We start from the raw sequence: 26,864 nt of genomic DNA on the forward strand, positions 1-26,864 counted from the left end.
TAACTGTCTTGTGGCTTTTTATCATTGTTTTGTTTGTTCTTAATGTTGCCCTTGCTGCTAAACTAATCCCCCCTTGTGGGACAATAAAGTATTGAATTGTTGAGCCAATACTCCTGGCTGTGCGCACATTGACCGACTGGAATGAAAACACCGGCTCATGAGCATCCCTCAGCCTCATGACCCGAGCTGTGTACGCCTAGATCTCATAGCTCCACCCTTGGCTATATAATAGCTAGTAAAGCTGGGCTTCCATCACATTACTCCGCATCTTTTGTTTCAGCATCCCACCTCGGAACGGAGATGCTGACCACAAACAGCGCTGTCAGGACCAGCCTGTGGATTATGTTCCTCTGCAGCTCAGGTGTCTGTGCCAGGAGGCAGCGCGCCGATGCTGATGAGTCCTGGTCGGAGAGCGTTTCCAGGGCCAGGTGTGCGTCGCGATGCCTCAGCTTGCACAGTGTAGCGGCGCTCTCGATTCTGCAGGTCAGGACACCTTTGACAACGGCTGTTTATACATAACCAGTCCTTAAATTTCACTTATTTAACTTTTTTTAATCAGCAAATGCTTTTTTTATTGGTTTGAAAGAAAATATCCATGACCCTTACATGAGTTCTGAAAAAGAGTTTCAAACAATAGATCTGTGCAATAATGTTTATGTAAAGTTACATTACGTTAATAAAATAACTTTTAATATAAGTAAATATATTTCTTATTATATATACTGCTATAAAATGAAACATATGCAGTCAGATATGGGCACTTTAGGGAAAGCTGAGGGAAACCAGTGCACAAGGTAATGGAAAGTCACGTTTACACTACAAAACAAGGTCTCAGGATGATGGTGAGTATACTCCAGAGACACTGACTCAACAAGAAAAACAAAAAAAACTTTACTTTAGAAATGATATCTAAATATCATAAAATTCTAAGAGTCTGAAACGATCTAAAACAGTGACATCATGGAGTTGACAACATGATAAAAATAAGTTCAGTCATGCTTGATGTTCACTGTTCAACTGAAAGGCCAGAATAGACCATACGGCTCATTATAGGGATTCAAACGGATTCTTCCTCTGCCATTCTCTCTCTCTCTCTCTCACACACACACACACACACACACACACACACACACTGACACGTGCACACGCACACTGACACGTGCACACACACACTGACACGTGCACACACTTGCAGTGTGACTCTTTGGTTCAGGCTTTCGAGTGTGCCTCACTTAGTCCAATGAAACTGCACAGAATGACGGTCCAGCCTGTAATGTGTGCTGTGGTGCTCGTCAAACATGCCAAGAAGCAGACTACTGTACTGTGTCCCTGCTTCAGTTCCAGCTCTCCAAAGCTGCCCCTCAGACGATACATCATTTGCCATTCCTAGTTTTGCAGTAGCCAGTATTCCCACAGCACTCACGTCAATTCATTAACTATTGAAGTGTGAAACATGCTCACATTGACTTTGTGAATCTGCGTGTCACTTTATTTTAGGGCTATTCTTTGTACCCTGTTTTAGATTTAGACTATAGTTAACGTCCATCCTCAGGTTTTTCACACTAATTATTCTTGGGCTCCATTCCTCACAAAGCTCCTGTGAAAGTCACAATTAGAAGCACGACTTGTCCTGTAGGGCCATAGTATACGTTTTATGTTTCACCACTGTCTAATCCAGCACCTCTGTTATGATTTATTATTATTTCTACTTTCACAAAATTTAGAAATGATTCATTTGTTAACGCTGGTGATGTTTCCAGTTATCGACCTGATGCAGTAGTTCCCCACTGCACTGCAAACAGACTGGTTCTTATATAACGCTTCTCTGCTCTTCTGAGCACTACACAACTTGTGCATTCACCCATTGACACAAGCACATTTTCTAACTAACATTCACACACATCAGAGAACAATTTGGGGTCAGTATCTTGCTCATGGATATTTGGCATGCAGACTAGGGGAAGCCAGGAATCGAACCACCAACCTTCCAATAAGTAGATGACCTGCACTACTGCCTGAGCTACAGACACCCACATGTGAGGCTCACTGGCCAGCTTAAACTGGTAACGGCCAGAGCTACACTGCAGTGGTGTGGACAGTGCTAGAATTAAAGTCCACACCTAGATCCTGTTGTTCTGTGGCGAGGCTTGAAAATTGGGATTCACAGATGACTAAACTGGAGCTATTTTGCAAAGAAGAATGGGCAAAGATTGCATGGAAAAAGTCAATGAATACTTTTTCATTATCTGATTCCTGTGATTCTGTAGAAGGAGTCTTTTTCAGGAAATTGATGCGAGCTCAGTTTTAAACAGCCAATAACAAAATAAGTAAAACTGTTGATTGACATAATGACCTTGGCTTCAATAAAACCAAACAAGACAGTTTGTCTCCGCTCTCGATCGTTCATATTCCATTTATCTACAGACAGAGCAAACAGCGCTGTTAGACAATCACTGTTCGATATTTCAATCTCACTGTTTGCTGCCAACATTTTCAACGGCTTTGAAATGGAAAAAAAGAAGAAAAAAGGAGAACAGTGAACAATCCCCCAGCTGCTCATAGATTAAAAAGAAACAAACATTTCTTGTTACTGTCATTTTATTCACCAGCCAAGTCAGCAGGTTTAACTCCAGAAGAGCAGGAGACTCTCAGCGTTCATTCAAAAATGGATCTAGCCACCACTACTTACTGGTCAGTGGCATCCTGTCTTGTCTCCAACTGAGCACTTTGGATGTTTGTGTTTTAAAACCAGGTCATAAGGTTTTTTTGGAGGTTGTATTGTATAAAAACATCAGAGTAACAGGCCTGCAACCAGTCTTTGCTGTCTGATCCCAAAGACAGGAGCTGCTCCGACAACAGCAACATGTTTGGAAGTTTGAATATTGCTGGAAAAGATCGTCGTGCATAAAGTATCTGAGCTATGAGGTCTGCATGCTTTATTTAAATGAACAGGGTTGGCACTAGATGTTCCTATTCAATACTTTAACAGTCTGCAAAGTTAGACACCTGTTGGTTTCTCACGTTCCTCTGAAAGTGACATCACTCAGCTTTAAACTGGATTCATTGGTGCTTAACTCAGACAGACCCGTTTGTTTATGCTTGTGTCCTTGTCTTCCTCCTTTTAGTCTCGTCTTCAGAATAACGGATCCTTGGGCTGGTGTCATAATCATAAACAGTGTGCAAAGGTAGGAGACATTTTTAAAAGTACGTCCTTCTGATTTTCCATTCGTCACACAAACCTGAGACAGTGGGTTGTTCCTGAACCTCATTTGCATGAAGTGTTCTGATTGTCCATAGAAAATAACAACACTCTCACCTCCTGGATAAATCTCCTGGTTAACTGGGCCACACTACATGTTCTTCCTCCCTGTGTGGGTTTCCCCACTACATGCAGTTTAAGTTAATTGTTGTAAGTGTGGATGCACGATGGATGAAGTGCACTAAATGATTTAAATGTGGCTTGTAGTCTAAAGTGTTTTACATTGTGCTATTTTCATACAGTATAAGACAGAAGTTTATAAAGTGATGCGCTCATGAATGCATGTAACGTGAATGTGCTCCTCATTCAATCTGAAGCACTTTATTGAAGTATTTTTGTACCTTTGTAAGGATGCAAGTATTTCCATTAACATGCAGTTTTGAATCCAAAACAACTTCCCTCGTTTCTCAACTCTATATTTATTTCCAATAGATTTTCTTATTTCCCACGGGCCCCTCTGACTTGCTCTCCCTTAGTACATTTTTAAAAATCCTGGAATTGCCTGGAAAAAAATCTATAAATGTATATCATGTAAATTCCCCCTTGTTTTGCAGCATGAATGAAAAGATGCAGATTAAAACGTAAATGATAGAATTATTGGCACACACTGTTCTTATATACACGTTTACATCACGGACAAGAACCGAAGAGTTTCAGTTAGCTGTGAGTGTAAAAATAGGAAGTCATGTGGGACTGCTGGAGCCTTTCAGAGTAATAAATCACTCTTTCTCGCTCTCCTCATGTGTGTGTAGTTTTATGCTCCTTGCTTTTGCAGCAATAAATCAGGCCACATGCAACCTGACAGCATGCTCTGTGCACAGGTGTACATCTGTATGTACTGGGACGTGCTGGTGGATTGTAGTGGTTATTACCCATTTCTTAAGTCTGCCATTCATCACCAGTTGTGGCTCTTTATTCTGTGACATCCTATATGTCAAAGCAGTTTCCCTGTTAATACATCAGGAGTCATGAAAGAGGCAGACAGTAAAAGATGGATGGCTATCTTTTTGATAATCTGAACATTGTTTGTGAAATGATGCTCAGGTAGTCCTGGTGTTTTTAAATCCACTCATGTGAAAAACAAAGTAGCTTATCCATGATTCAGCAGCGTGAACAACCATCTTTAGCAGCAATAATTAGAAACAATCCTTTTCTATATGACTTATTAGTATCTGACACTCATGTGGGGAATGTTGGCCAGCCGCTTTTTAGTGTTACGTCAGTTCATTGACGTTTGTGGGCTTTTCTCTGTCCTTTCAGCCAGGCGGAGTTCTGCTCTGTGATGGGCCACTGCAGCACTTTGAGTCTTTTCTTTTTCAGCCTTTGTGCTGTAGATTTGCTGCTGAGATCATCGTCCTGTGCAAGGTGCCCATGTCCCATTGCTGCAAAATAAACCCAAATCAGAGCTTATCAATGTGAGATACTCTAATACGCAACATCAAGCAATCATTTTGATAAGATAATGTAATAATGTGATAATGTAACTTATACAAAATAAAATGGTTATTTATCTAAATAATTAAACATTAATGAAAACATCCTTTGTATGAACTGACTGTATATCAGATTCCATTAAATGTAACATTTATACATGGAAAATTTACATGTAATGAATTTACTTAAAGTCACCATTTTGGGCATAAATATTTTTTTAATTTTAATGTAACAGGACACAACAAGGAACAGAGAAGACAAACATGACACGATGCAGTGGTCTATAAACATGTGGGGGTGAAAAGAGATGAATGAAGAAGAAGAGCCGCTCATCACACAAAGTACTGCAATAGTCTGAGCTTATAATTGTATAACAGATGGTTAAACTCCACCTGGTCCAGCCCTAACTATATGCTTCAGCAAAAAGGAAAGTTTGAAGCCTAATCTTGAAAGTAGAGATAGTGTCTGTCTCCTGAATCCAAACTGGAAGCTGGTTCCACAGAAGAGGGGCCTGAAAACTGAAGGCTCTGCCTCCCATTCTACTTTTAAATACTCTAGGAACAACAAGTAGGCCTGCAGAGCGAGAGCCAAGTGCTCTAATAGGGTGATATGGTACTACAAGGTCATTAAGATAAGATGGGGCCTGATTATTTAAGACCTTGTATGTGAGGAGCAGGATTTTGAATTCTGGATTTAACAGGAAGCCAAAACAGGAGAAATCTGCTCTCTCTTTCTAGTCCCTGTCAGGACTCTTGCTGCAGCATTTTGGATCAGCTGAAGGCTTTTCAGGGAGTTTTTAGGACATCCTGATAATAATGAATTACAGTCGTCCAGCCTGGAAATATGTTAATGAAGGTAATGCCCCAAGAATCCGGTCAGACACCATCTTTCTGAGATTTTTAGCCGTAAATATAAACCTTTTTTTGTCTGAGTTTAGAAGGAAATTGGAGGTCGTCCACAGCGTTATGTCTTTAATATAAGCCTGTAGTTTCATTGATTGATTTATGCCACCAGGCTTTATGGATCATAAAAACTGATTCTAATGATTCCACTGTGTCCACATGCTTGCTCTCAGGGGTCATCTGATCGTTGGGCTTTCTCTGTATTATTGTTCAGTCTTACAATATAAAGCACCTTGAGGTGATTGTAGTTGTGATTTGGTGCTGTGTAAATTAATCTGAATTGAACTGTATGCACATTTATCAGGGGAAGGCATGTCACTATAGACAGTTGTTCCCCACAAGATTTCAGACAGTGGAGTGAAAAAAGTTATCAGAAGAGTTGTCCCAGAGCCAACTTGAGCTGCAGAAAGACCTGGAATCAGCAGGTACAGTCGTTACCGCGCTGCGAGAGTTGACCTGTCAGCTGTCTGACATCACGGATGCCATCTAACCTCAGCAGTAATAACACAGAGGCTGGATGTGGAGAGGGAGTTGAGGCTTTTATGATTTATGATTTTCAGGGTTTTCATCGTTAACTCGGTTTCCTGGGTCTTTTCCCGTGTTGTAGTCGTGCGTCTTATTTTGAAAGAAATATTTAAGAGTTACCAGAGAGCATTAAGGGGCAGAGAGGAGGATGTTACTCTCAATGTTGTTGGTGCATTTCAGGAGGACGCTGCTAACAACGTTACACAGTTACACAGTGAATTCACGTCTATTATTATATTTACAAAATACCAGTTTCTGTCTCGGTCGTGTCTTTAATTTTGTCGTATTTATCTGCGACACCTTAAAGCCGTGAAAACATCGTCTGACGTTAAAGTGCTCCGTGGCACAAAGAAGGTTGGGGGCCGCTGTGATAGGCTGATTAACAGCTTAAATATATAATACCTACTTACATTTATAACAAACATGCACATTTAAAATATCAGACTGATTTAAGAACTTCAACGAACGTCTGAAACTTAAATGACGATGCAGATCTTTATTAAAGTACGAAATCCTCCACTCATGTCTGCCCACATTCACCTGTCAGCTGTCTGACATCACGGATGCCATCGAACCTCAGCAGTAATAACACCGAGGCTGGATGTGGGCCTCACTCCAGATTTCCACACCTGGATTATGAGCCTGCATCTAGACAGTTTTATACTTACAGACAAACAGCACTTTAAATATGAACCACAGTAAAAGATAAAACATCTCCGTAGTGACAACTTTAGAGATTTAATATTCCTCTGTGTTATAAAATATTACTCATGTCAGACTTGTGAGTGTGGCTAACATGACAGTCCCAGTTCCAACATACCCCTGCCCAGCTCTTAATCTTAGAGAGGTCTGATGATAAGCTTGCTGATCCTTGTTGCTGTGAGACAGCCTATCACTTTGGCCTCATGTCATCCTCATGGGCTCTGGTGGTAATGAGAGCTTGTTAATCCTTCTGTCACTATTTCCTGCAGGCATACAGCCATTTGCAAATGCCAGAGTTGATTAACAAGACACTCCCACACAGTCTAGTTCGATTCAGCTCTTAAAAAAGGCTTAAGATGGCACTGTGGCACTGGAACAATGAGCGAGCATCATAGTCACGTGCTGACACCAGTGTCCTGAGCGAAACATACACAAACTGGCATCGAGCGCAGTGTAATGACCTTCTTCCTCTCAGCAGTAATTAGTGTCCTTCAATACACAACAGCCTTGATGTGATGTTTGATTAAGAGCCAGAAAACCTTTTCTTTCATTCCTTCAACTCATATTTTCAAGTACCTGCGAAATAATTTTCTAGGAAAAGTTAAAGTTCGCCTGTGGATGTTCAAAAATCTGGAACATTTTCAGAGACAATGTCAAACAGGAAACAAGACACAAACACGGTCTGTTTGGTCTCTGTGGGGTTCGTCTGGGCAGAGAATCAAACCGTGTCAGGAACCAAAGGAACGGCATTTTACACGGTCAGCGGAGAAGATGCTGCTCCATTATCTCCGTTTGGTCATGGAGGAATAAGGAACATCCACTGCCAAAATAACCCAACAGCACAATAATGTCTCCATTAGTTTAGAAGGCATTATGCTGACATATGGACCATAGCTGAAACTCACCCCAACACCAACCAGCCCAAACCTGCACCTGGCCTCACTTTAACCCCAACATTAAACCAAGACACACAACATGACCACATAAACAGAATTACTGCACTACAATAATAATAGTGTAATGACACACACACTGCTGTGCGTTGTAGGTAAATAAGAACAGCACGGCTCAGGTTTTAGTAAGAAATACATTTCATGGGCTGCTTTATCTTCAGAGTAGTGAAACAAAAATGATTTAAGCTTGAAATGGGGCAGAAAACTCAGTGATGCTGAGCTACAAAGGGAATGACACGAGAGTGGGAATGTCAGTGTGCGTTAGTGGAAGCGTCCTGTTGTGGAGAGCGTGGACAGGAGATGGGAGATGACAGGCCTGGAACAGGGCAATCAGACACTCCACTGCGGAGCAGCACAGTGTGGGCCACACTCTACTTTGCAGCAACTTCTTCTTCCCTGTATCTTCCCTTATCTTAGTGCACATCACTGACTGTGAGTTTTGCCCTTTTTTAACTTTCACAACCCTTTTGTTGATTAAAAGATGTGGTTGCCTCAGCACGGGGCTCTAAAACAGTACATCATGTCACATAATTGTGCAGCTCTCCCTTGTCAGCCCTGCAGGGCGACCTGACCAGGGTGTAACTGCCTCTCACGCTGTGACAGCAAACTCAGAGTTGTACATAATCATTAAGGGTTGATCTGTGATGCTGGAAGAACAAACAGATAAAGCCGCCGACTGAGTGGCTGGAATTTGTTGTCGCTCGTTGTTGTTCTGTGCACAGATATTTCCGTCAGGTTGCAAATGACCCAAACTAGTTGGAACATCAGGCACAAAGCGAGTCTGTCATCGGTGTTGTTGCTTGGCTCTGCAGCAGCTCCGATGCTCACACACAACATGCTGCTTCTCCTGTCTTGTGGACTCGTGTACAATCTTTAACGTATTCTTCATCTTGCTTGTGCTGCTGAACTCTTCCTCGTGGAGCACTAAGAGCACCGACACCTGCTTCATTCAGCACGTCTACAACCCGGCATGTGTGGCTTGTTTTCATCGGAGGGCGTTTGTGGCTTCATATTAACCCAAAAGCTTATTGTCCCCCCTGTAAGCAGCGATGACAAATCTGTAAGCTTTACAGAAAATACACAGAAGTAAACATGTGTGACTGTAAACCACAGTTACACTGTGAGGATCGAGCCACTGACGTTTGGTTGGTAAATGACCCCGCTGTGTCTCCTGAGCCGCAGCCTGGACTATGAGCTTAACCAAGAAAGATGTTTAAAGCCCAATTTGTGTCGTTTCATTTCTTCTTCCTCTGCAGCGGTCTATTGTGCTGCATACCTGAATCAAAGGAATCGGTGTCATTACTTGAAGCAACTGCATCTCCCAGTGTTGCAAAGTGGATCGAACCATTTGTCTGAGCGGGAGACCAGGATGATGCTCATGATTATGCACAACTCATGTTATTGTATGAAATAATGCAGAAACAATTAATGGAACCTTGTCTTGCAGCTTTATGTCCATTTAATACAACGTTAGACTGAGTTTAGTTTGTGCACATGAGAACTGGGAAGCAGCCTGAGGCCAGCTGAGCCGGATCTTTACTCAGGGTGCTCTGTCCTACCAAATCAGAGCGACACCAGGCTTCAGCATGGCGAGAAAAATCATTCATGGGTAGATCTTTTACGACTTGCTTGTTGCAAACATATTATTGACATTAAAGATCTACAGCTTGGATTAGGAGGGTATGAGTGATAGAGTCATCTAATATCCAGTGAAACACAAGCAAGCCCACAGTCTGAGACACAATGAGAGACTATGAGTGTAAGACGGGCCCGAAGTATTTGTGGAGAAAGATTTTAAATGTGATTCTGGATGTAACAGTACAGCAGACATGCTCGCTCTTTCTGTGAAAGTAAACAAATGCATGAGCTCGTTTTCACTCTGAGACAGGACATTTCTAATTTTAGAGATGTTGCACAAAAGGAAGAAATCAGTCCTAGATGTTTGTTTATATGTGGATCGATGTACACATCCTGATTCCCAGCAGTGTTACTGGAGGTCAACGTAATGCCAGAGTAAGTATGGCAGTAGATACCATATTTGGAAGATTTGAGTACAATAACTTTGTGTTTTGTCTGAATTTACAGTGCAACAAACGGTTTTTCCAGGTCAGACAAAAGTGTTGTGAGTTAGTGAAGCGTCACTTCCTGTGCAGCGTGTGCCTTATCTGCTGAGCATTTGGAGCACTCCTCCAACTTTCAGATGACTTGCTATGCCCTCGTGAGGCTGTCGTGCTTTTCACTTTCCCCCACTGCTTCTCGCTACAGCATGAAATTAGAACCAGTGCACACTTGCTCCCCTGGGCTGCCTCTGCTTACTGGTGCAGGATTGGGCTTTGTGGTGCAGAGCACTACACTGTTAACGCTTGACATGCTCCAGAAACATAAATCCCCTCACACAGGTGTGCACCTACACAGAGTTGTGTCACCTTGTGTGTTTGCTTACAGACATGACAGAGAAATATGATCATATTTAAAAAGGACGAGACAGAAGGAGGCACTGATGTCCTCACTGTGGACAGCTAGTCTGATGTCACCACACTTTCATGTCCACTTCCCCTGGAAACAACAGCATCATTATGAATTAATAACATTCATGAAAAAAGCACCAATTATTCTTCATTTTATTGAAGTTAATATTATGGGTACAATCAGTTGAATGCCCACACACACACACACACACACACACACACACACACACACACACACACACACACACACACACACACACACACAGACACACACACACACCATCCCTGTACATGTTTGTATAATTTTTACAATTATTTATACTTAACTAAAGCGAGATGTGACAGGCTGTAATCTGTGGTCACCTGCAGTTTCACAGAGACATTAAACTGTCTCACACTCTTGTGTTCAGCAATAAAACATGAACACTTCACTGTGCATAACCTCCAAATGTATTTCTTCATCTCTGACCATAAACCTTAAACGTGCTCACACTGCTTTGACTTCCACAGTGCCTGGAGCCCTGCAGAGACTCCTGGGAGATGAAGGGGAAAGGCAACTGCAGAGAGTTATGTGAGGTATGGTGCAGCATAGAGTCAGTCGTACTGTATGCTTTCTGAGTACAGTACAAAAACAGCCGAGGGTTGTTTGTGCAATCACAGTTTGAAATAAAGGTGGAGAGTCTGTTAAACTCTCAGTCCCAGTAAAGACCTGGAGAATCCGCCTGTTCCTGGAAATATTATTCATATTCAGTGCTGTTCTTTTTGTCTCGCTTTTCTTAATCTTCTTGTCTAGATGCTACTTATTGATGCAAACCTGACATTATCATATTTCACAGTTTATTCATTGTTTCACTGTCGTATGTCAAGTGTGAGAATTACACCATGTTCTAAGCAAAGAGCAGGAAGTAGCTGTAACAGTAGTTAACCTGTGCTAACTACTTTGCCTTTGATTCATCCAGCGGGTGTTTCCCAGAAAGCACTGGGAGTGTGTGACCAGCTGTGAGTTCCTGCACTCTGTGCTGATGGTGAAGCAGGGCAGCTGTCCACCTCCACAGAGAGCCAGTGGTTTTGCTGCTGCCTGTGTGGAAAGCTGTGACCACGACAAAGAATGCTCTGCTCAGAAGAAATGCTGCTCTAACAGCTGTGGCCACACCTGCCAGACTCCCAGTGACATCTACAAGGGTATGTTGAGCCAGAATCACATCACTACAACCAGGGCTGCACATAAGCAGGTGAGCATTCGCTGTCAAAATAAAAGACGCGCACCAGATAAGAAGTTGCAACGCGCGTTTGCGTCCATTAGATTTTGTGGAGGAGGACAGACGTTTGTTTAGAACTCTTAAAGATGTCGAAGAAGCTCCTTTAAGCAGGTGTTCCTCCACCTCCGAAGAAATGTCAGGAGGAGTCCGAACCACAAAAGAAGCGCGTATTCTCGGACAAGTGGCTGCAGGAGGTGAGCTGGCTTCAAACAAATGATGAACGCACAGAGATGTGGTGCAGAATGTGCCGTGAAAATCCCACTCTAGTGGACAGAAACATGCCTTTGATATGTGCGCAAACGCGCGCTGCAACTTCTTATCTGGTGCGGTCTTTTATTTTGACATTCGCACCTGCGGACCACTTATGTGCAGCCCTGACTATAAATGTGTTTAACGATTTGACTGTAGGAAATAATAAAGAAGCTTCATGCGTCCATTTCTCCCACTTATCCAGTTCAGCTAGAGCTCATCCCGGCTGTCGCAGGGTGAGAGGCTACAGCCTGGACTGGTCACAAATGAGTCACACTTGATGACATAGAGGAAGCCCGAGTATCCAGAGAGAACCCATGCAGGCACACGCACTCTAATGTTATCAGTCCTGATAACCTAAAAAATGCCCCCCTGGGCCTTTACTCAAACAAATGAAGTGGAAATTCTCCCTGAGTAAATCTGCAAATCCCTGCAGCATTGGTGGGTGCTGACTAGGAGCCCCACTGCGGAGCTACAGCAGATGATGGACAGCACTGTCCCTTCAGTTGTACTCTGTTTCACCTTTGGTGGATGTTTTGTCTGTCCAGGTGCTCCTCTGAAGCCAAGGAAGGAGCTAGCCTTTGAAGAAGTGTCTTCTGGCCAGCTGGAGGTGCACTGGTCATCGCGCTTCAACATCTCGGCCGAGCCTGTCGTCTACGTTCTGCAGAGGAGATGGAACTTTGGCATCCAGCCGAGCGAGGACACGGCCACGTCGTGGCAGGTGGCTGCACAGGTTAGTTAACTGCCTCCAATATAGACTGTTACTGAGACGTGACAAATTAAAGGAAAGAAAGCCCAAATAAAATCTCTTTGTAAGGTGCTGGGTCTCCAAGTGCTGACAGAACAGCTCTGCTGTTTCTGTTTTTGCTTTGTTGATGGCGGCAGCACTGCAACACAGGCGTCACATGATGCACTGGGACTGTTGTGGAGGCGAATAATAAGCTGAACTCAGCTCGGCATGAACTTCATAAAGTGCTGCTGGTAAAAGTAGATGTTACAGTTTCCACATGTACGGCGGGCACAGCAACAACACATTTTATCACATTTATTTCAAATTTTCAGACTTTTAACTTTGTTAGACATGAGATTATTATTTTGCTTGTAGTTTAATAACTTCATCTGCAGTTTCTAGCAGCTGTGCATTAATGTGAGGTTAAGTGTCCGAGGTGGAAATCTGAAAGACAAGCCTGCATCTGGATCTGGATCTGCTAAAATTCATCACTGCATGTTCAAATATTCTGCAAACGTTTTACGGGTCATAAGACATTTTGGTAAATTCCTCTTAACTCAACAATGAATTGTGACATGCTTAAAAATCTATCAACTTATTTTCTTAGACGTTAAAAATCGTCATCGCCAAGACAGAAACGTAAACACTGACCAAACACGCTGTTTTCTCCCAAACAGACAACGGAGCAGAGAGCGAGGCTGTCAGACATCCGGCCCGGTCGCTGGTACCAGTTTAGAGTGGCAGCCGTTAACCTTCACGGGACCAGAGGTTTCACCACGCCCAGCAGACACTTCCACTCAAGCACAGGTCAGACACACATTGCATGTCTGTGTGTGTGTGTGTGTTCGTAGAGTCCGCTCCTCCCATTCGCCAAACAGCAGCATTAACCACAATGAGTCACCGTCAGGGGGCTGGAGCCAGGTGACAGTCAGACTTTGGACAAGCTGCCAGCTGCAGACACACAAAAGCAAAGTCTGGCAACAGAGAGTGACTGCGCTGATGTAGCCGTGCTGATGTGGTGATCCTCAGAGTGGCTGTAGGCCAGTGAAGAAAGTAGGCGATGCAGCAACGTTCAAACAGGCAGAGGTGGTGACAAAAGAGGAGTTCAGACCGACCAGCTACAGTGACATCAGCTGAAAGCAAAATATATTTTAACAGCTTAGAAAATACAAAGTGACAGAGCACAGCACCAGGCCCACCCCTGCCTCTACTACCCGAAGTAGAAGAGATAGAGAAGAGAGATGTTTTTAATGAGCTTAAAGTCAAGAAGCCAAAAGTTCTTAATATCAACACTGGCACAGTTAGAAGCTCTGCAAGGGAAAATAGACTGTTTAGCAAATGGTTGTACTGTGGTATATATGCAGAGGTTATGGAGAGAGTCCTCAGAGGATTCATTGTTTTGCTCTGTGTGGTTTCTGTAGCTGCCACAGTCTCAGAGGAGCCGCCTCGGCAAGTCGCAAAGATGTGAACCTTAATCAGTTCAGACGTGTTCATGGCGTTCTCCCACTGTTGCTGCACGGTGCTGAGGTACTGAGGGACGCAGTGTAGGTGGTGCCCTCATGTGCTGGAATGTATTATTAGAACAGTTTTACCATCTGATTGATCACTGATCGTGATCAGGCTGAGGAAGCACCGGATATAAATACCAGCATCCAGCCAGTTCATGCTAATGGCAGGCAGCAGTCCTCACTATTTATGAATGCAATGGTAGTGTGTGATAGTGAAGGACCCACGCACACAGCGTTACACGCCGAGTGTTCGTTTTTATCCGTAATCTGTTTCTGCAGCAGCCTTCCAGCTGCCCTCCTCCGCTTCACGCCGCACAGACCGCTGCTCTGGTCCTGCTGATATACTCAAATACATGATCAGATGATGGCAGTCAGCCCCCCTGACACCATGCCCTGAACCCACTGCTCCTCCCTTGCAGCCAAGCCACAAACCACAGCCTGCCACACAGTACTACCTGTAAATACGGCAGATGTCTTCCGGAATCGATTTTTTGGTTCTTTTGAGAGTAACGTGTGAATGAATCGGCCTTTTGTGAACTTTGCAGGATGGGTTAAAAACTAAGCACATGTCAGTGCACTAAAGGTCATTGTTTCTGCATGCAAACAGATATTAATAACATCCAACATGTGCCCCTCAGATCCCTCCAATCCTCCTGCTCCCACTGAGCTGAGAGTAGCAAATATGAGCTTTGGTCCTGGGAGCACAGTGGGAGCCAGGATTGAGTGGAGCATGCCTCCTGACCTGGATGTTCCCATCCACCACTACAAGGTCAGTTGGAGCTGGACTGCAGTTGGACATTCTTCCGCCTCATCCCTGACCAAGAGGAGGAAGACGGTCAGAAAGGTGAGAATGCCACAGCTGCAGATGGAGCACGTCAAAAACATGACTTCTCTTTAAGACCCAAGAAAGATATAATGCATGTAATGTTCTCCGAAACCCTCGTGGAGTGGAGTGTGTGTAGCATGTTTACATCTGTGATCACAACTGGAAGCAAATATGACTTGAATATAACATGGAATCAGTGGTGTGGTGTGTGCCTAATTGTGTGTCTGTGTGTGTCTGTGTGCACAGAGCCAGGTGGAGCTGGACAGCATGAGGACCAACAGGAGCTACAGTGTGGAGGTTCAGGCTGTGTCTTACTGGGGACAAACTCAGTTCAAAGGACCGCGCGCTGTCCTCCACTTCACCACGCAGCAAAGTACGGAAACACGCACACGACACCGAGGCTTTTTCAGCTCGAGCTCGAAATTTTGTCGTGAAGAAAAGAAAACGTCTTCATGTCGGCTTAAAATTTCCCCAAAGTGTAAAAGCGTGTTCAGATGTTCAGGCTCGCACTGAAAGCTTCCTCCGTTTGTATAGTCGATAGGTCTGCTTTTACACTCTTATGGTGACACTTTTTATTTTTTAAAAAAGCACGTTGGGGTTTAATATTTCAAAGGTTTTCTCCTGCTGGGATGTTCAATCTTTGATCTCCTGTATCTCAGAGCTTCACTCCAGATGCAACCTTAACATTCCACACCTACAAACTTATCAGTGTGACGGGGCTGAAAACTCTTAGCTTTGAAATTCAAAATGTCAAGGCGTTCCTTTCAAAGAGGTGGTTGACATTGATGAAATGATAAAAACTTGAAAGTGAAGCATTAAAATCACAGGCAACAGGCTGAAAACAGCGACTGGAGATGCATCAGCACGTGCACAGCCCCCCGTGTGACACGGGTGGGAATAACTGTTGCATGCAGATACAGAATAATCCACGAGGATGGGAAAATAAAGTCATAGTTAATACTAACGAAGAAACTGTCATCAAACCTACACGTTCTGATGTGCAATGGAGGCCCTCAGTCAGTTTCTGTTTACTTTGGGTTTTACTGTACATCTAGTTGATGATAAGTTAATATTCATTTTCAACTTTATCTTCTAAAAAACCCTGAATGAGATCGACCTATCAGCTTTCCACAGTGATGCTCTGTATTCACTGAGATTAGGTAACATAAAGGTAGTCATGTGAAAAACAAAGGTTTTACAGGGTTATGCTGTTGTGCAGCGCAGCCTTACTGCTTCCATCCGAATTAGGAGGAAAAGTAAGTAGTGTCCAGCTTCTCCCAGTCAGATGCACTTTATTAAGAGGTTATCAGTAGATGAGAGTCAAAGTCTGCAGCATTCAGGTGTGTACTAACACACTGAGGAGGAACGACATCAGCAGTGATGTAATCATCAGTCTGGGAAGGGTTATAACGAAGTACACCACAGGAAAAAATATTATTCATGTGTGGAAAGATGGTTACCCATCGCAGGAGCCCGAGCAAATTCATCCAGAGTCAGACTGCAAAGGCCTCAGTTAGCATATTTAGTATTGAGTTCATGCTAGTGCACCGACTGCAAAACAGCAACTCTTCAACAGGACAAAATCTATAACAGAAAGCTGTGGCCCAAAGTCCCGACCTCCACATGAAATACTGTGATGGGACCTTAGAAGAGCTGTTCACAGGCCACCAGCATCAAGAGGGGGCCCAAATTCCTCCACAGCAGCTTGAGACACCAACAAGTCATACAGAAAATAATTACCTCCAATGATTGATACCAAAGGTTTTTGTACCTGTGGCTGTGTCATGGCATGTGTTTGGATATCACTGTATGTGATGCAGTTCATGTTTAATTGTATTCTGTCTGTATTGAAGGCACGAGTGCTCCCAGAAGCCCTGCAGGTGACGTCCTGGATGTGGGGACACCGTTCTACCAGGACGGACAGCTCAGGGTTCATGTTTACTGGCAGAGAAGCGTGGGTATGTACAAATCATATCACACGTAACATCTGAGCTATCCTGCAGCTGCTCTGCAAACGTTCAAACAACTGCTGTTAAAAGACAAATACCCCGTTTGAAACAGCGTGCAGAGATAAATGTGCCAAGGTTTACTCAGCAAAAATTGCATTCTGAAAAAGAAACGTATTTTCTGTGCAGAAGGTGTAAATATGATGAGTAATTCATGTTATGGAAGGAGGCTGGTCTGCTGCCATGAGACACAATGTTAACCACCAGTTTCACAACATCAGCAAGAGGCTGAAGCGAATCTTGAAACACGAGCTTAGGTTAGAGCTGCTAAATGTCTCTAGGAAACTACTGCATCACAGCAGTCAGTGCCAAACTGCATAAAAGGCAAGAAAACAAGCACAAAACTAAAGTATACAGAGCAAAAACACAATTTTATGAACACAGACTCAAAGTTAAAAACTAAATAAATGCTCTGTACCACACTCACAGTTAACACAGGGGAAGAAAGAGTTATGTTGATCTGCCAAACAGTGGACTGTGCAAAAATGTCCTGTGGAGTGAGGGATTTAGTCGCTCCCGTAATCTTTCCCTGATGTGACTGACAATCCGTCTTTCAATGATGCAAACTGTGAGCTCTTACCTCTCGCTTCTAGAAACAGCTCTATTTCTCTGCAGCCCGAAGGCTGTGCAGGATATGGAAACGCAGGAATACGCTAAGCTGTTGTTGGGCTTTAACCCACATACAGGTCAGAAATAAGATGTAATGATTAAAAGTTCAGCAGTTTAGTAAAGGTTTATTGGTGTACATGGGGCAGTAAGCTCACTAGTTAGCTGACATTTAAAAATAATGGCTCAGGTATCTGGAAAAAAGGAAGACACAGCGCAGCACTGCTAAAACCTCTACCCTAAGAACAAGGATGAAGAACGAAATAGCAGAAAGGATTGGGAGGACTGGTGACAGGTGGTGACAGAATCATCCAGCACAGTGGAAGCTGCAGAGATTTGGGTGAATATAAATTCATGTATTTGAAGTTTTAGGGCTGTGGTTGGAAGCACACACGTTCACCGAGCGAGTGCTTGGTGACTGGAGACAAGTGTCATCACATGACAAGAAGACACCACAAATGGCCCCAATCACAACAGGGCTGGTGGTTTAATGTTTCTGCAAGGTTGGAATCAAAAACCTAAATCTCTGCAGTAAAATCCTAGATCTCCACCATGGACCTGAAAACAGGGTTATAGGTCATGAAATAAAAAGTGAATATGTAATCTGATAAAGCAGAAATGGGAGTGAGACACCATATTGGATCTCATGAATGAGTATTCAAATCTCGTCACCTTGTCAGGTATTATAGTGAATAACAGCTGGTGGATCATTACAGTATAAACTCTCATCCTAACAACCTCCATAAAAGCACTCAGAGGAAGCGTGAGGGAAAAAGCGACAGAGCAAAACAATTCTGATCTGTGTCATGACATAACTAGGTTTCAAAAAGCAGGTTCAAAGAAGAAAAACACTTTAAAGGTTGCGTGGACATAGCAGTATAATACAGCTAATGAACAAAGTGCAAGACTCAACATAAACATTGCTTCTTCTCTGGCTTGTTGTGTGCAGATCCTTTGGTTGAATTCTACAGAATCCAGTGGGGACCTGAATACTGTGGACACGACCAGACCAGCCCTGTGGAGGAGACCAGTACAAAGGTAACCCTATTCAAATAAATGAGTATCATTCTGATCATGGAGGTGAAATTATTTCATTTCCATAGCCAAAATAAAACAGAGTTGAAAGGCATCACATGGGTGGTACAGATAAAAAGGACTGCTTTTATTAATCTTGTTATTGATAAGACGAGACAACGTATGCATTGTGAACAGGTGATTTTAGTCTTTGCCTTGCCTGCTGTGAAATGAGAGTTGCAGTAATCTGAAATTGGGAATCAGTCTCCAGTCAGCCATGCTCACACCCTGTCTGTCTAATCTAGGAGAGCTTTATCAGCCTGCAGGGCTTACTCTTCTCCTGTAAGTACAAAGTCCTTCTGCAGCCAGTCAGCAAAACGAGTCATCCTCTGGCAGAAAGCACCAGCTTTCATACGCCTCCCTGCACCACCATCCAGGCCAAGAGTCCAACACCTGTCAACTGTCCCAGAGAAACCGGTGAGGCAAACGCATAATGGCTTGTTTATTTCATTTTACTTATCAGTGTCTGCACACCTCAACACTTTCTAAGTGCAGCACGAGTCAGCGAGGTCAACTCTGTTAGCTTCTAATCAAGCCTTTTTTTCTTTAGACACAAAACAATCCTGACTCACAGCACACATATGTATAAAAACATTACTGACGCTGAACTGACCAATCAAATCTCTCGATGCAACCAGCCCCTCCCCTACCTTCCGTACATCGTTTGAGGAATTTGAAACTTTACACCCATGATCAGGGTTAAACTTGGAAATGGGAAGTGAGACAACTTTAAGACTGGGTGTAGTAGTGCAACGCTGAGAAAAGAATTATGATGATAACATGGTGCAAAATAGTGCAGCAAATGCAACTGTAAATAGCAACAATGCAAACCAGTCAGTGTAGCCTGTATTAAACTGCCCCGTTTTTCACACAATCCTCGAATGGCACAAAGATTTGTGCGCTTCAGTTAGTTTTGAAAGTTAACAAAAACATAATGCAACAGTACATATAGGTGTAATTATATAATATAAATTAAATTGAACTTTTCCAGATTATCAAATCTCACTTGTTGAGCAATCCTTACCTTTCAAAATAAAATCTTAACTTCCTCTCATGTCCTCTCTTTCTTACACCTCTCCATCGAGTGTCCATCACATTACCATGACATTAACATATTTTTTTCCTTCTGGTAAAAATAGCACTTTTACATTAGTTACAATGATGCAGTAACAAAGTACACATATTAAAATCTTTTGTTTGATGTTATTTGTTGAGCTGTTTGAAAAGATGTGCTTCAAATGACCTTAAAATGTAAATGCATGTATGCTTTTTTCAGTAGCTTCTGAGGTAGCACAACATCGACACCTTTTCTTATTACTGAGCAAATATCGGGATGTCGTCGGCTGGAGCACAACGTGAAAACCTAACTCAGTATTGTGTATTTATCTGTCAGATTTAACTACTCATTTCCTGAAGGTGCCAGAAAGCGTTCCAGATTGTTTTTCCCATTTTAAGCCTTCACATTTCAAAAGCAGTATAAATGCACAACACAATGATGTAAACATGAAATGTAATTTCAGAGGAATCATATGCACAAATATTCAAAACTGCCTGAGGAGACATAATCATGTTCCAGTCTGTCTGTTTTTATACTTCTTCTGGTGAGCGATTGGAAGTTTATGCCACTTGCTTCCTCATGGAGAGGAAAACCTTTCCAGTATCTGACTTCATTGGACTGTCCGGTTGTGTATTTTTCAGCTATGAATCTTCAGAAAGTCCTGGTGAAAGCAACCAACCTGATCGCATCTTTTGAGGTCCTGGGTGGCAATGTGACAGCTATCTTTAGCTGGGATATATCTATGACTTCATCCCACCAGCAGCTAACTGGTTACCAGGTTACCTGGGCAGAAGTCATCTCAACTAACCGCAACTACAATGTCAAGCTGCCTCGCACCCTGATCTCCCAGTCCCAGATCCTACCGCCGGTCAGTGAAGTGACTTTACTAAACTATACAATGTGGAAAATTAAATCTGAAAAGTGATGTTTTTAAAGTACATGCATTGCTTGGTATGGCAAAATCCACCTTATTGCAAAACATCAAAGCCCTGAGCATGACTGAGAGATGCTCCAGATGAGAGAGTTCCAGTGTGCCTCGACTGCTGGTTATATGTACAAATGTACAAATAAAGAACCACGATGAGCATCTAAGTTTTTAACCTGTAAAAGTGACTCAACTCATACTGGGCCTAAAGGTCGTCACCAGCTTTTCTAAAGTCTGTGAGAGATGCATAACGACATCTGTCTTTACTCACTATTAAACCAGCAATAGAGAAAAGGCACAGTGAAGGGAACTCATCACTGCTGGAACTGAAGCAGGAAAAGGCAAAAAAAGTCCCTCAGTCACCTTCCATTTGCTTACGGTCGCCCTCTTGTCCGTCACCACGTCAGACGAAGAACTACAGAGCTCTGCTTCATCGGTTTGCCTCCAGGCAATCCAAGAAACCCAAACACTCTCAACGTCATGGCGAATGCCGAATACCCTCAGTTATGAAGTAACTCTGGCCACTCGCCACCTCTGTGAAATTCAACAAGATCACCCACCAGCAAAGCTCACAGCTCCACTCACGTTGCTCTGAAACAGGCCCACAGACCGGGCAAGTTAGTCGAAAAGCCGCCCGACTCAGAAGCCGTGCCATTCCAGCGCTTCCGAAAGGTCTCCCAAATATCCTTCCATTACGGATTCAAACTGGACTGTAGCCTGGTGTCAGCTGCTTCTACCACCAGCATTCGAAGCTAACCTCACACATCCAAATGTCTGTCCGAAGTCTTCTTCCATGCTGAAGCAAAACTGTACCTCCAACAGCAAAAGCTACTGTGTATCTTGTAGCTCCTCCCACCCATCAGTGCCAGGTAGCAGGGGCAAGCTCAGTTCTGTGCACCTGCCTCCATTTGTCTGTGTTAGACAAGGGATGCCAGCTTTGATGTTTTCTATGCCTCCTTCAGGAGCAATTAAAGAAGCAAGTTTGTCACTGGGATGCCAGGTTCTTCTCTATCCGTCATTCACAAAAACCAGTAGGCTTTTCTACCACCAGTTCTCTGCATCTATCTATCATTTGCAAAAAAAAAAAAAAAAAAAAGAGGGGGCACTGGTTTGCCAGTTTCCCTTCTCTCTATCCCACTGGGATGCTGGTTTTTCCGCATTGATCCTTCATATACAAAGCAGCAGTGGACCCTTCAGCAGTGAACTGGGATGCCAGATTCTTTCTCTATCCCTCAGTCGCAGAATGCAGCAACAAGCTTCTCTGCAGGAAACCCTTCTGCCTTCTGGAGATCAGCTCTGTGCATCTTTCTATCGTTTCCAAAAAACAAGTTTTCATTCGCAAAATGCAGAAGCAATGTTCTGTAGAACTGGCCAGTCTCCCTGCATCCGGCCTTCAGATGCTAATCAGCAGCGATTCCTTTCTGTACGACGGCAGGTTCCCTGTGTCTATCCCTTACGTACTAATGCAGCAGAAAGTTAGCCAGGTTCTCTCTTCCCTAACATTCTTTCCCAAAATGCAGCAGCTCACTTCTCCAGCACTAGATTGGCAGCTTCTGCCATCTATCATTTGAGCTACAGTTCAGAGTCGAGCCACATCACTACCTGACTGAGGTTTCCCCTCATTCATCTATCAGGTTCTTACATTGTCCATAATTTCCTTTGATCTCTTCTCCTCCAATTCCTAATTTTCTGAGCTCATCCGCCCCACTCTTTGGCATCCTCAGCCACCGTATTGAGGCCATGGGCTACTTATCTCCGCTAGCCTGTCTACCAGTTCTATTGCTGGTCTCTGACCTTTGTAACGCGCAGTTATTACTGGTTCTAGAGGATGCCTCCTTTGGGGATCTGCCAGGCTGGGAGCTGCTTTCACACGTGAAATGAGAAATTGATCACATTAAATGTAAAAAAGCAACAAAAATCACCGTCTGCTGATATCGATTTCTTTGTGTCTTAGTTTTGTGATAGTACAGTGAAATACTTGGCTTTCTCTTTTCTAGTTTAAATGCAAGTTCAAAATTATTTTCTTCTGTGGGCAAATCTCAGGGGCCCTGAGCTGAAAGCTGGTTCAGTCGTCCTGCACTTTCACACAACATGAGTGTTTCACACTTTGTCCCGTACGTTTCCTTGACTTGTTGTCTCCTCTCTTTCAGGATGGTAATGTTCTAGTGGTGTCAGGCCTACGCCCTGCTAGTTTGTACAGGCTGGAGGTACAGGCCATCACAACGGAGGGTGAAGGTCCTACAACCAGGAGAACCTTCCAGACCCCTGGATACCAAAGCACCTTACTGCACAGTAAGAGGTTAAAACAATCAAAAGGAAAACACTCATAGAAAAATCTTTTGTTTGGACATTTTGGTAAAAGCACAATTACATTTTAAAATCAGTGTATTCTGAGCCTGCATCACACAGTGCAAATGTCTGATATTGGCCAAAAAGTCACACCATACTTTATCATATTTTTAGCTTGACTGGTGATGCACAACATATTTCCTTTTAAGTGTCCTACATGGTCAGTAAGTGAAGACAAATGTAAAAAGGCAAAAATACTTGAAATAAAAAAATGGTGTTGAAAATAAAAGCAAAGCCAAGGTTCCTGATATATCTGGAAGTCCAACCATGTGTATATGTTGTCACTGGGAAGTAGCAAAGCCTGATTGAATAACGTCATGGCTAAAGTGCCAAACACACCCTCATTATGCTGTATTTTCATCCTCTGTAGTCACCAGCTGTAGGTGTTTGCCTCACTCCTACTGATAGGCTCTGGAGTTTGAATAAAAATGCCCAAAGCTGCAGGAAGGTGTCTTATAAATGAATATAACAGAGAAACAGAGATATAATGAGTGTGCCTGCCATCGGGGTTTAAGCTTTAGTAGCAGCATCCAGTCACAAAGCACAACAGTGGAGCTTCAGTTAATAGTTAGCCTGAGCCAAGCTAGCTGTCTGACACTTCCTGTGCTCATACAGGACAGTAATAACTCACCACTGTTATAAACTCGACCCTCACTTTGATGTTGATCAGCAGCCTGCACAAGACTAGAAAAAGCTCGCTTTAATTTGCCTTACAAGTTAAATATTTGTATCCACGAACGCCTGAAACTGTATTTTCTATGAGCAGACTAGTCTTTGGGAGTCTTCGCTGCAGGGGAGAAACAACACCTTGTTCTGTATTGGCAACGTTGTGCTATTATAAGTTACGTGTCCTTTTTTGAAACCAGAACCAAAACTTTATGTTAACATTAAAATATATATGCTTGCATTCAGGATCAAGGCTGAGGAAGCATCCTGAGCAGCCAATCACTGACAGACACTGAGACCAGACGGCCTCATGACCCGAGCTCCCAAAACAATAAAGAAGAAGCCACAGAGCAGCGGTGCTAACTGACAAATGGCAGCTTGTCAGTTACAACAAGACAACAAGTGACAGCTGACAGACATGTGAATCCCTCCCTGCAGTGTCCCATAATGGACCGAAGCTTTACCAAACTTGACCCTCAAGTAAGCATGTATACAACATATTTCAGTAAAAGTATGGACACAACTTTCACCAACAGGAAGATAAACAAAAAGCTCTCTTTGTGTTTTCAGTTCTTTTTACTTCTGTTTGCTACAGTTATATGTAAAAAATAAATACAATAAAAGCATGAAATGGATTTAGTCGACAACGACATCAGAGATGCAAAAGATATATTAACACCACGAACGAGCACTGATAGTAAACTGGATCCTAAAAACTGGATCTTAAGGATTCGAGTTCAGGATTAGTTTACTGATGTGTACTAAGGTCTGATCAACAGTTTTGATACAATTGCATGTAATGATAGAAATTAATGTCAGTGTCACTGAGTGGTGCCATTAAGAGCTCTTGCAACTTATTTTCTAAAAAGATTTGTTGTTTTATAAATGACATGTAGCTCCTCCCACTCTCTCTTCAAATGCTGTATATACTTTGTGTCTCTATTTATTGGTTGTGGTATATTTGTGCCTGGACTGTTACATCTGCGTTGCATGTGTGTGCGCACATTTGTTCACCTCTCTGTGCAAAGATGGTTTTAACTACAGATACGTGTCAAATACAGCGCGCTGCACCCATGTACAGGTTTCTTGTTTCCTGTACTCCTGGTTCAGTATTTAGCCATGAGAAGTGTAACCAAGACTTATTCATGTGGACAGAAACTAAACCAAGACGGTTGTACTCCAGATGTGGTTCTATTGTTCTTGAAGTGTAAAACGTCTCATTGCCAGTATGAGCTGCTGTATGTTAACAAACCTCGAATAGAGTTTATTTCCATGATGAAGTTGTGCTACAGATGGCTGCATACAGACACTGAGTCTGTTTGGATAAGAGCATGTTTCCTTTACGTTTACCACAGTGAACAGAGCCGCAGAGACAAAGACTGAACACAGGAGGTTGGTTTAAGTTTAAGGCTATGAAGAATATTTATCATAGTTCAGACCATAAACAATAAAAAAGATGCAACTCGTCACCATCATGTCACCCTTTGGAGAACCTGGTACACATGTATGTATTTGCTGTTGTGTTAATCCATCCATTTTCTTCCGCTTATCCGGGGCCGGGTCACGGGGGCAGCAGCCCAAGCAGCAAAGCCCAGACCTCTCTCTCCACAGCCACCTCCTCCAGCTTATCCGGGGGAACACCGAGGCGTTCCCAGGCCAGCCGAGAGATATAATCTCTCCAGCGTGTCCTGGGTTTGTCCCGGGGCCTCCTCCCGGTGGGACATGCCCAAAACACCTCGCCCGGGAGGTGCCCAGATGGCATCCTTGTCAGATGCCCGAACCACCTCAATGGGCTCCTTTCGATCCATATACATGTTTATCGTTAATCTATATACATGAACTTTAATCTGAGTGATTGGAGCAGCCACATGCAGAACAACAAACAACAGTGGACACTGTGTACAACTATAATGCAGAAAGGACAGAAATGATCTGACATGCGATTCTTTTTCCCTAGTTTGTTACAATTTTACATGATAAAACTAACTACCAGGTAAAAGATAACAGACATGAATCAAATGTGTTTATGTGAAAAACAAAAACGTGTTAAACATATTCATGAAAAGCACTGAAGTGTCTTATGATGCTCGTTAAAAACATGCCTGTTTTGTCAATACAACCTGAAACCTGTTAATGTGTAAAATAAATACATAATAAATGAATTAAATTAAATGCATTTATCGTCAGCTCTGGACATTGTTTCTTAGTTCAGCTAGCAGCTTGTGTGGCGTGTGCACAGCTACAGTTTCAGGGGTGACACAGTGGCTCACCCGGTGGTAAATTAGTGATTTATTTTCTTCCATCGTTAATTAATTCCAACCATTCAGCTGTTGTAAACGGACTTGGATTCCTGTTGACACCCCACCGTGCCGGACCAGGCCGTAACTCCGTCGGATTCATTCTTTGTGCTCCGCGCGGACAGAACGGCAGAGTCGAACAAAACCAAAGGTGGGGGAGTGTGTTTCATGATAAACAGAAAGTGGTGTGATGCCAGGAGCATTTCTACTCTCTCCAGCGGCTGCTCGCCACATCTGGAGTTCCTGAGCATTAAGTGCCGCCCTTTCTATCTGCCCCGTGAGTTCACCTCGGTCATCGCCACAGCGGTCTACATCCCACCCCAAGCGGACACAGGTATGGCTTTGTCCGAATTACATGATGTGCTGAGCTCGCTTCAAAACAAGGACCCGGGCGCAGCCCTCATTGTAGCAGGAGACTTTAACAAAGCGAACCTCAGACAAGTCATGCCAAACTTTTACCAGCATGTCTCGTGTCCAACGAGAGGGGATCGGATTTTGGATCACTGCTACACGCCATACAAGCAGGGCTACAAAGCTGTCTCACACCCGGCTTTTGGGAAGTCTGACCACAACGCCATCTTCCTCATCCCCCAGTATAAGATAAGATAAGATAAGATAAGATAGAACTTTATTAATCCCTCGGGTGGGTTCCTCTGGGAAATTCGACTTCCAAAAAAAGCACAGCAACAACCGAAGTTACAGTTACAGAATTGTTTTATATATACATATATATACACACACACACACACACACACACACACACACACACACACACACACACACACACACACACACACACACACACACACATAAATACAGAAACAAATATAAATAAAATATACAAAGGGGATAAATAGAATAAACAGGAATAAAAAATAAAAATACAAGTGAATTGCACATTTCAAGTATTGAGTCTATTGCACTGTTGACTATTTACAAAAAGTATTGCACAAGGTATTGTACAGTGAGGTGCAGAGGCACTACAGCTTAGTTGTTCCCCCCTCCTTTGTCCTCCTGTTTCCCCTCCCTCTCCCCTCCAGAGAGGAGTTAAACAGTTTGATGGCGTGTG

The 26,864-nt window shown here is 43.1% G+C and overlaps 1 protein-coding gene across 1 annotated transcript; it reads left to right on the top strand.

The window, feature by feature from the left end:
• The first annotated feature begins 230 nt into the window (after positions 1-230).
• On the top strand, positions 231-25,660 carry anos1a (anosmin 1a). Its single transcript, XM_086283782.1, has 14 exons — positions 231-483; positions 3,126-3,185; positions 10,754-10,819; positions 11,203-11,425; positions 12,300-12,484; positions 13,159-13,288; positions 14,628-14,833; positions 15,062-15,188; positions 16,669-16,773; positions 18,377-18,465; positions 18,747-18,918; positions 20,200-20,426; positions 22,634-22,775; positions 23,745-25,660. The coding sequence occupies exons 1-14, from the start codon at positions 301-303 to the stop codon at positions 23,792-23,794; spliced, it is 1,965 nt and encodes a 654-aa protein (XP_086139908.1). The 5' UTR covers positions 231-300; the 3' UTR covers positions 23,795-25,660.
• The last annotated feature ends 1,204 nt before the right edge of the window (positions 25,661-26,864 follow it).

This window comes from Aulonocara sp. 'chitande type north' Nkhata Bay, linkage group LG23, assembly GCF_057382095.1.
Source record: "Aulonocara sp. 'chitande type north' Nkhata Bay isolate Kocher_YH1m ecotype deep benthic linkage group LG23, A_spYH_male_GT1.1, whole genome shotgun sequence".
In the NCBI taxonomy this organism is placed as follows: domain Eukaryota; kingdom Metazoa; phylum Chordata; class Actinopteri; order Cichliformes; family Cichlidae; genus Aulonocara; species Aulonocara sp. 'chitande type north' Nkhata Bay.

Bases quoted from the DNA above. Each gene is read 5' to 3' on its own strand.
- anos1a (XM_086283782.1), top strand. From the start codon at position 301: ATGCTGACCACAAACAGCGCTGTCAGGACCAGCCTGTGGATTATGTTC. The intron at 11,426-12,299 runs GTATGTTGAGCC...TTGTCTGTCCAG, and splicing joins TCCCAGTGACATCTACAAGG to GTGCTCCTCTGAAGCCAAGG. The intron at 12,485-13,158 runs GTTAGTTAACTG...TCTCCCAAACAG, and splicing joins CGTGGCAGGTGGCTGCACAG to ACAACGGAGCAGAGAGCGAG.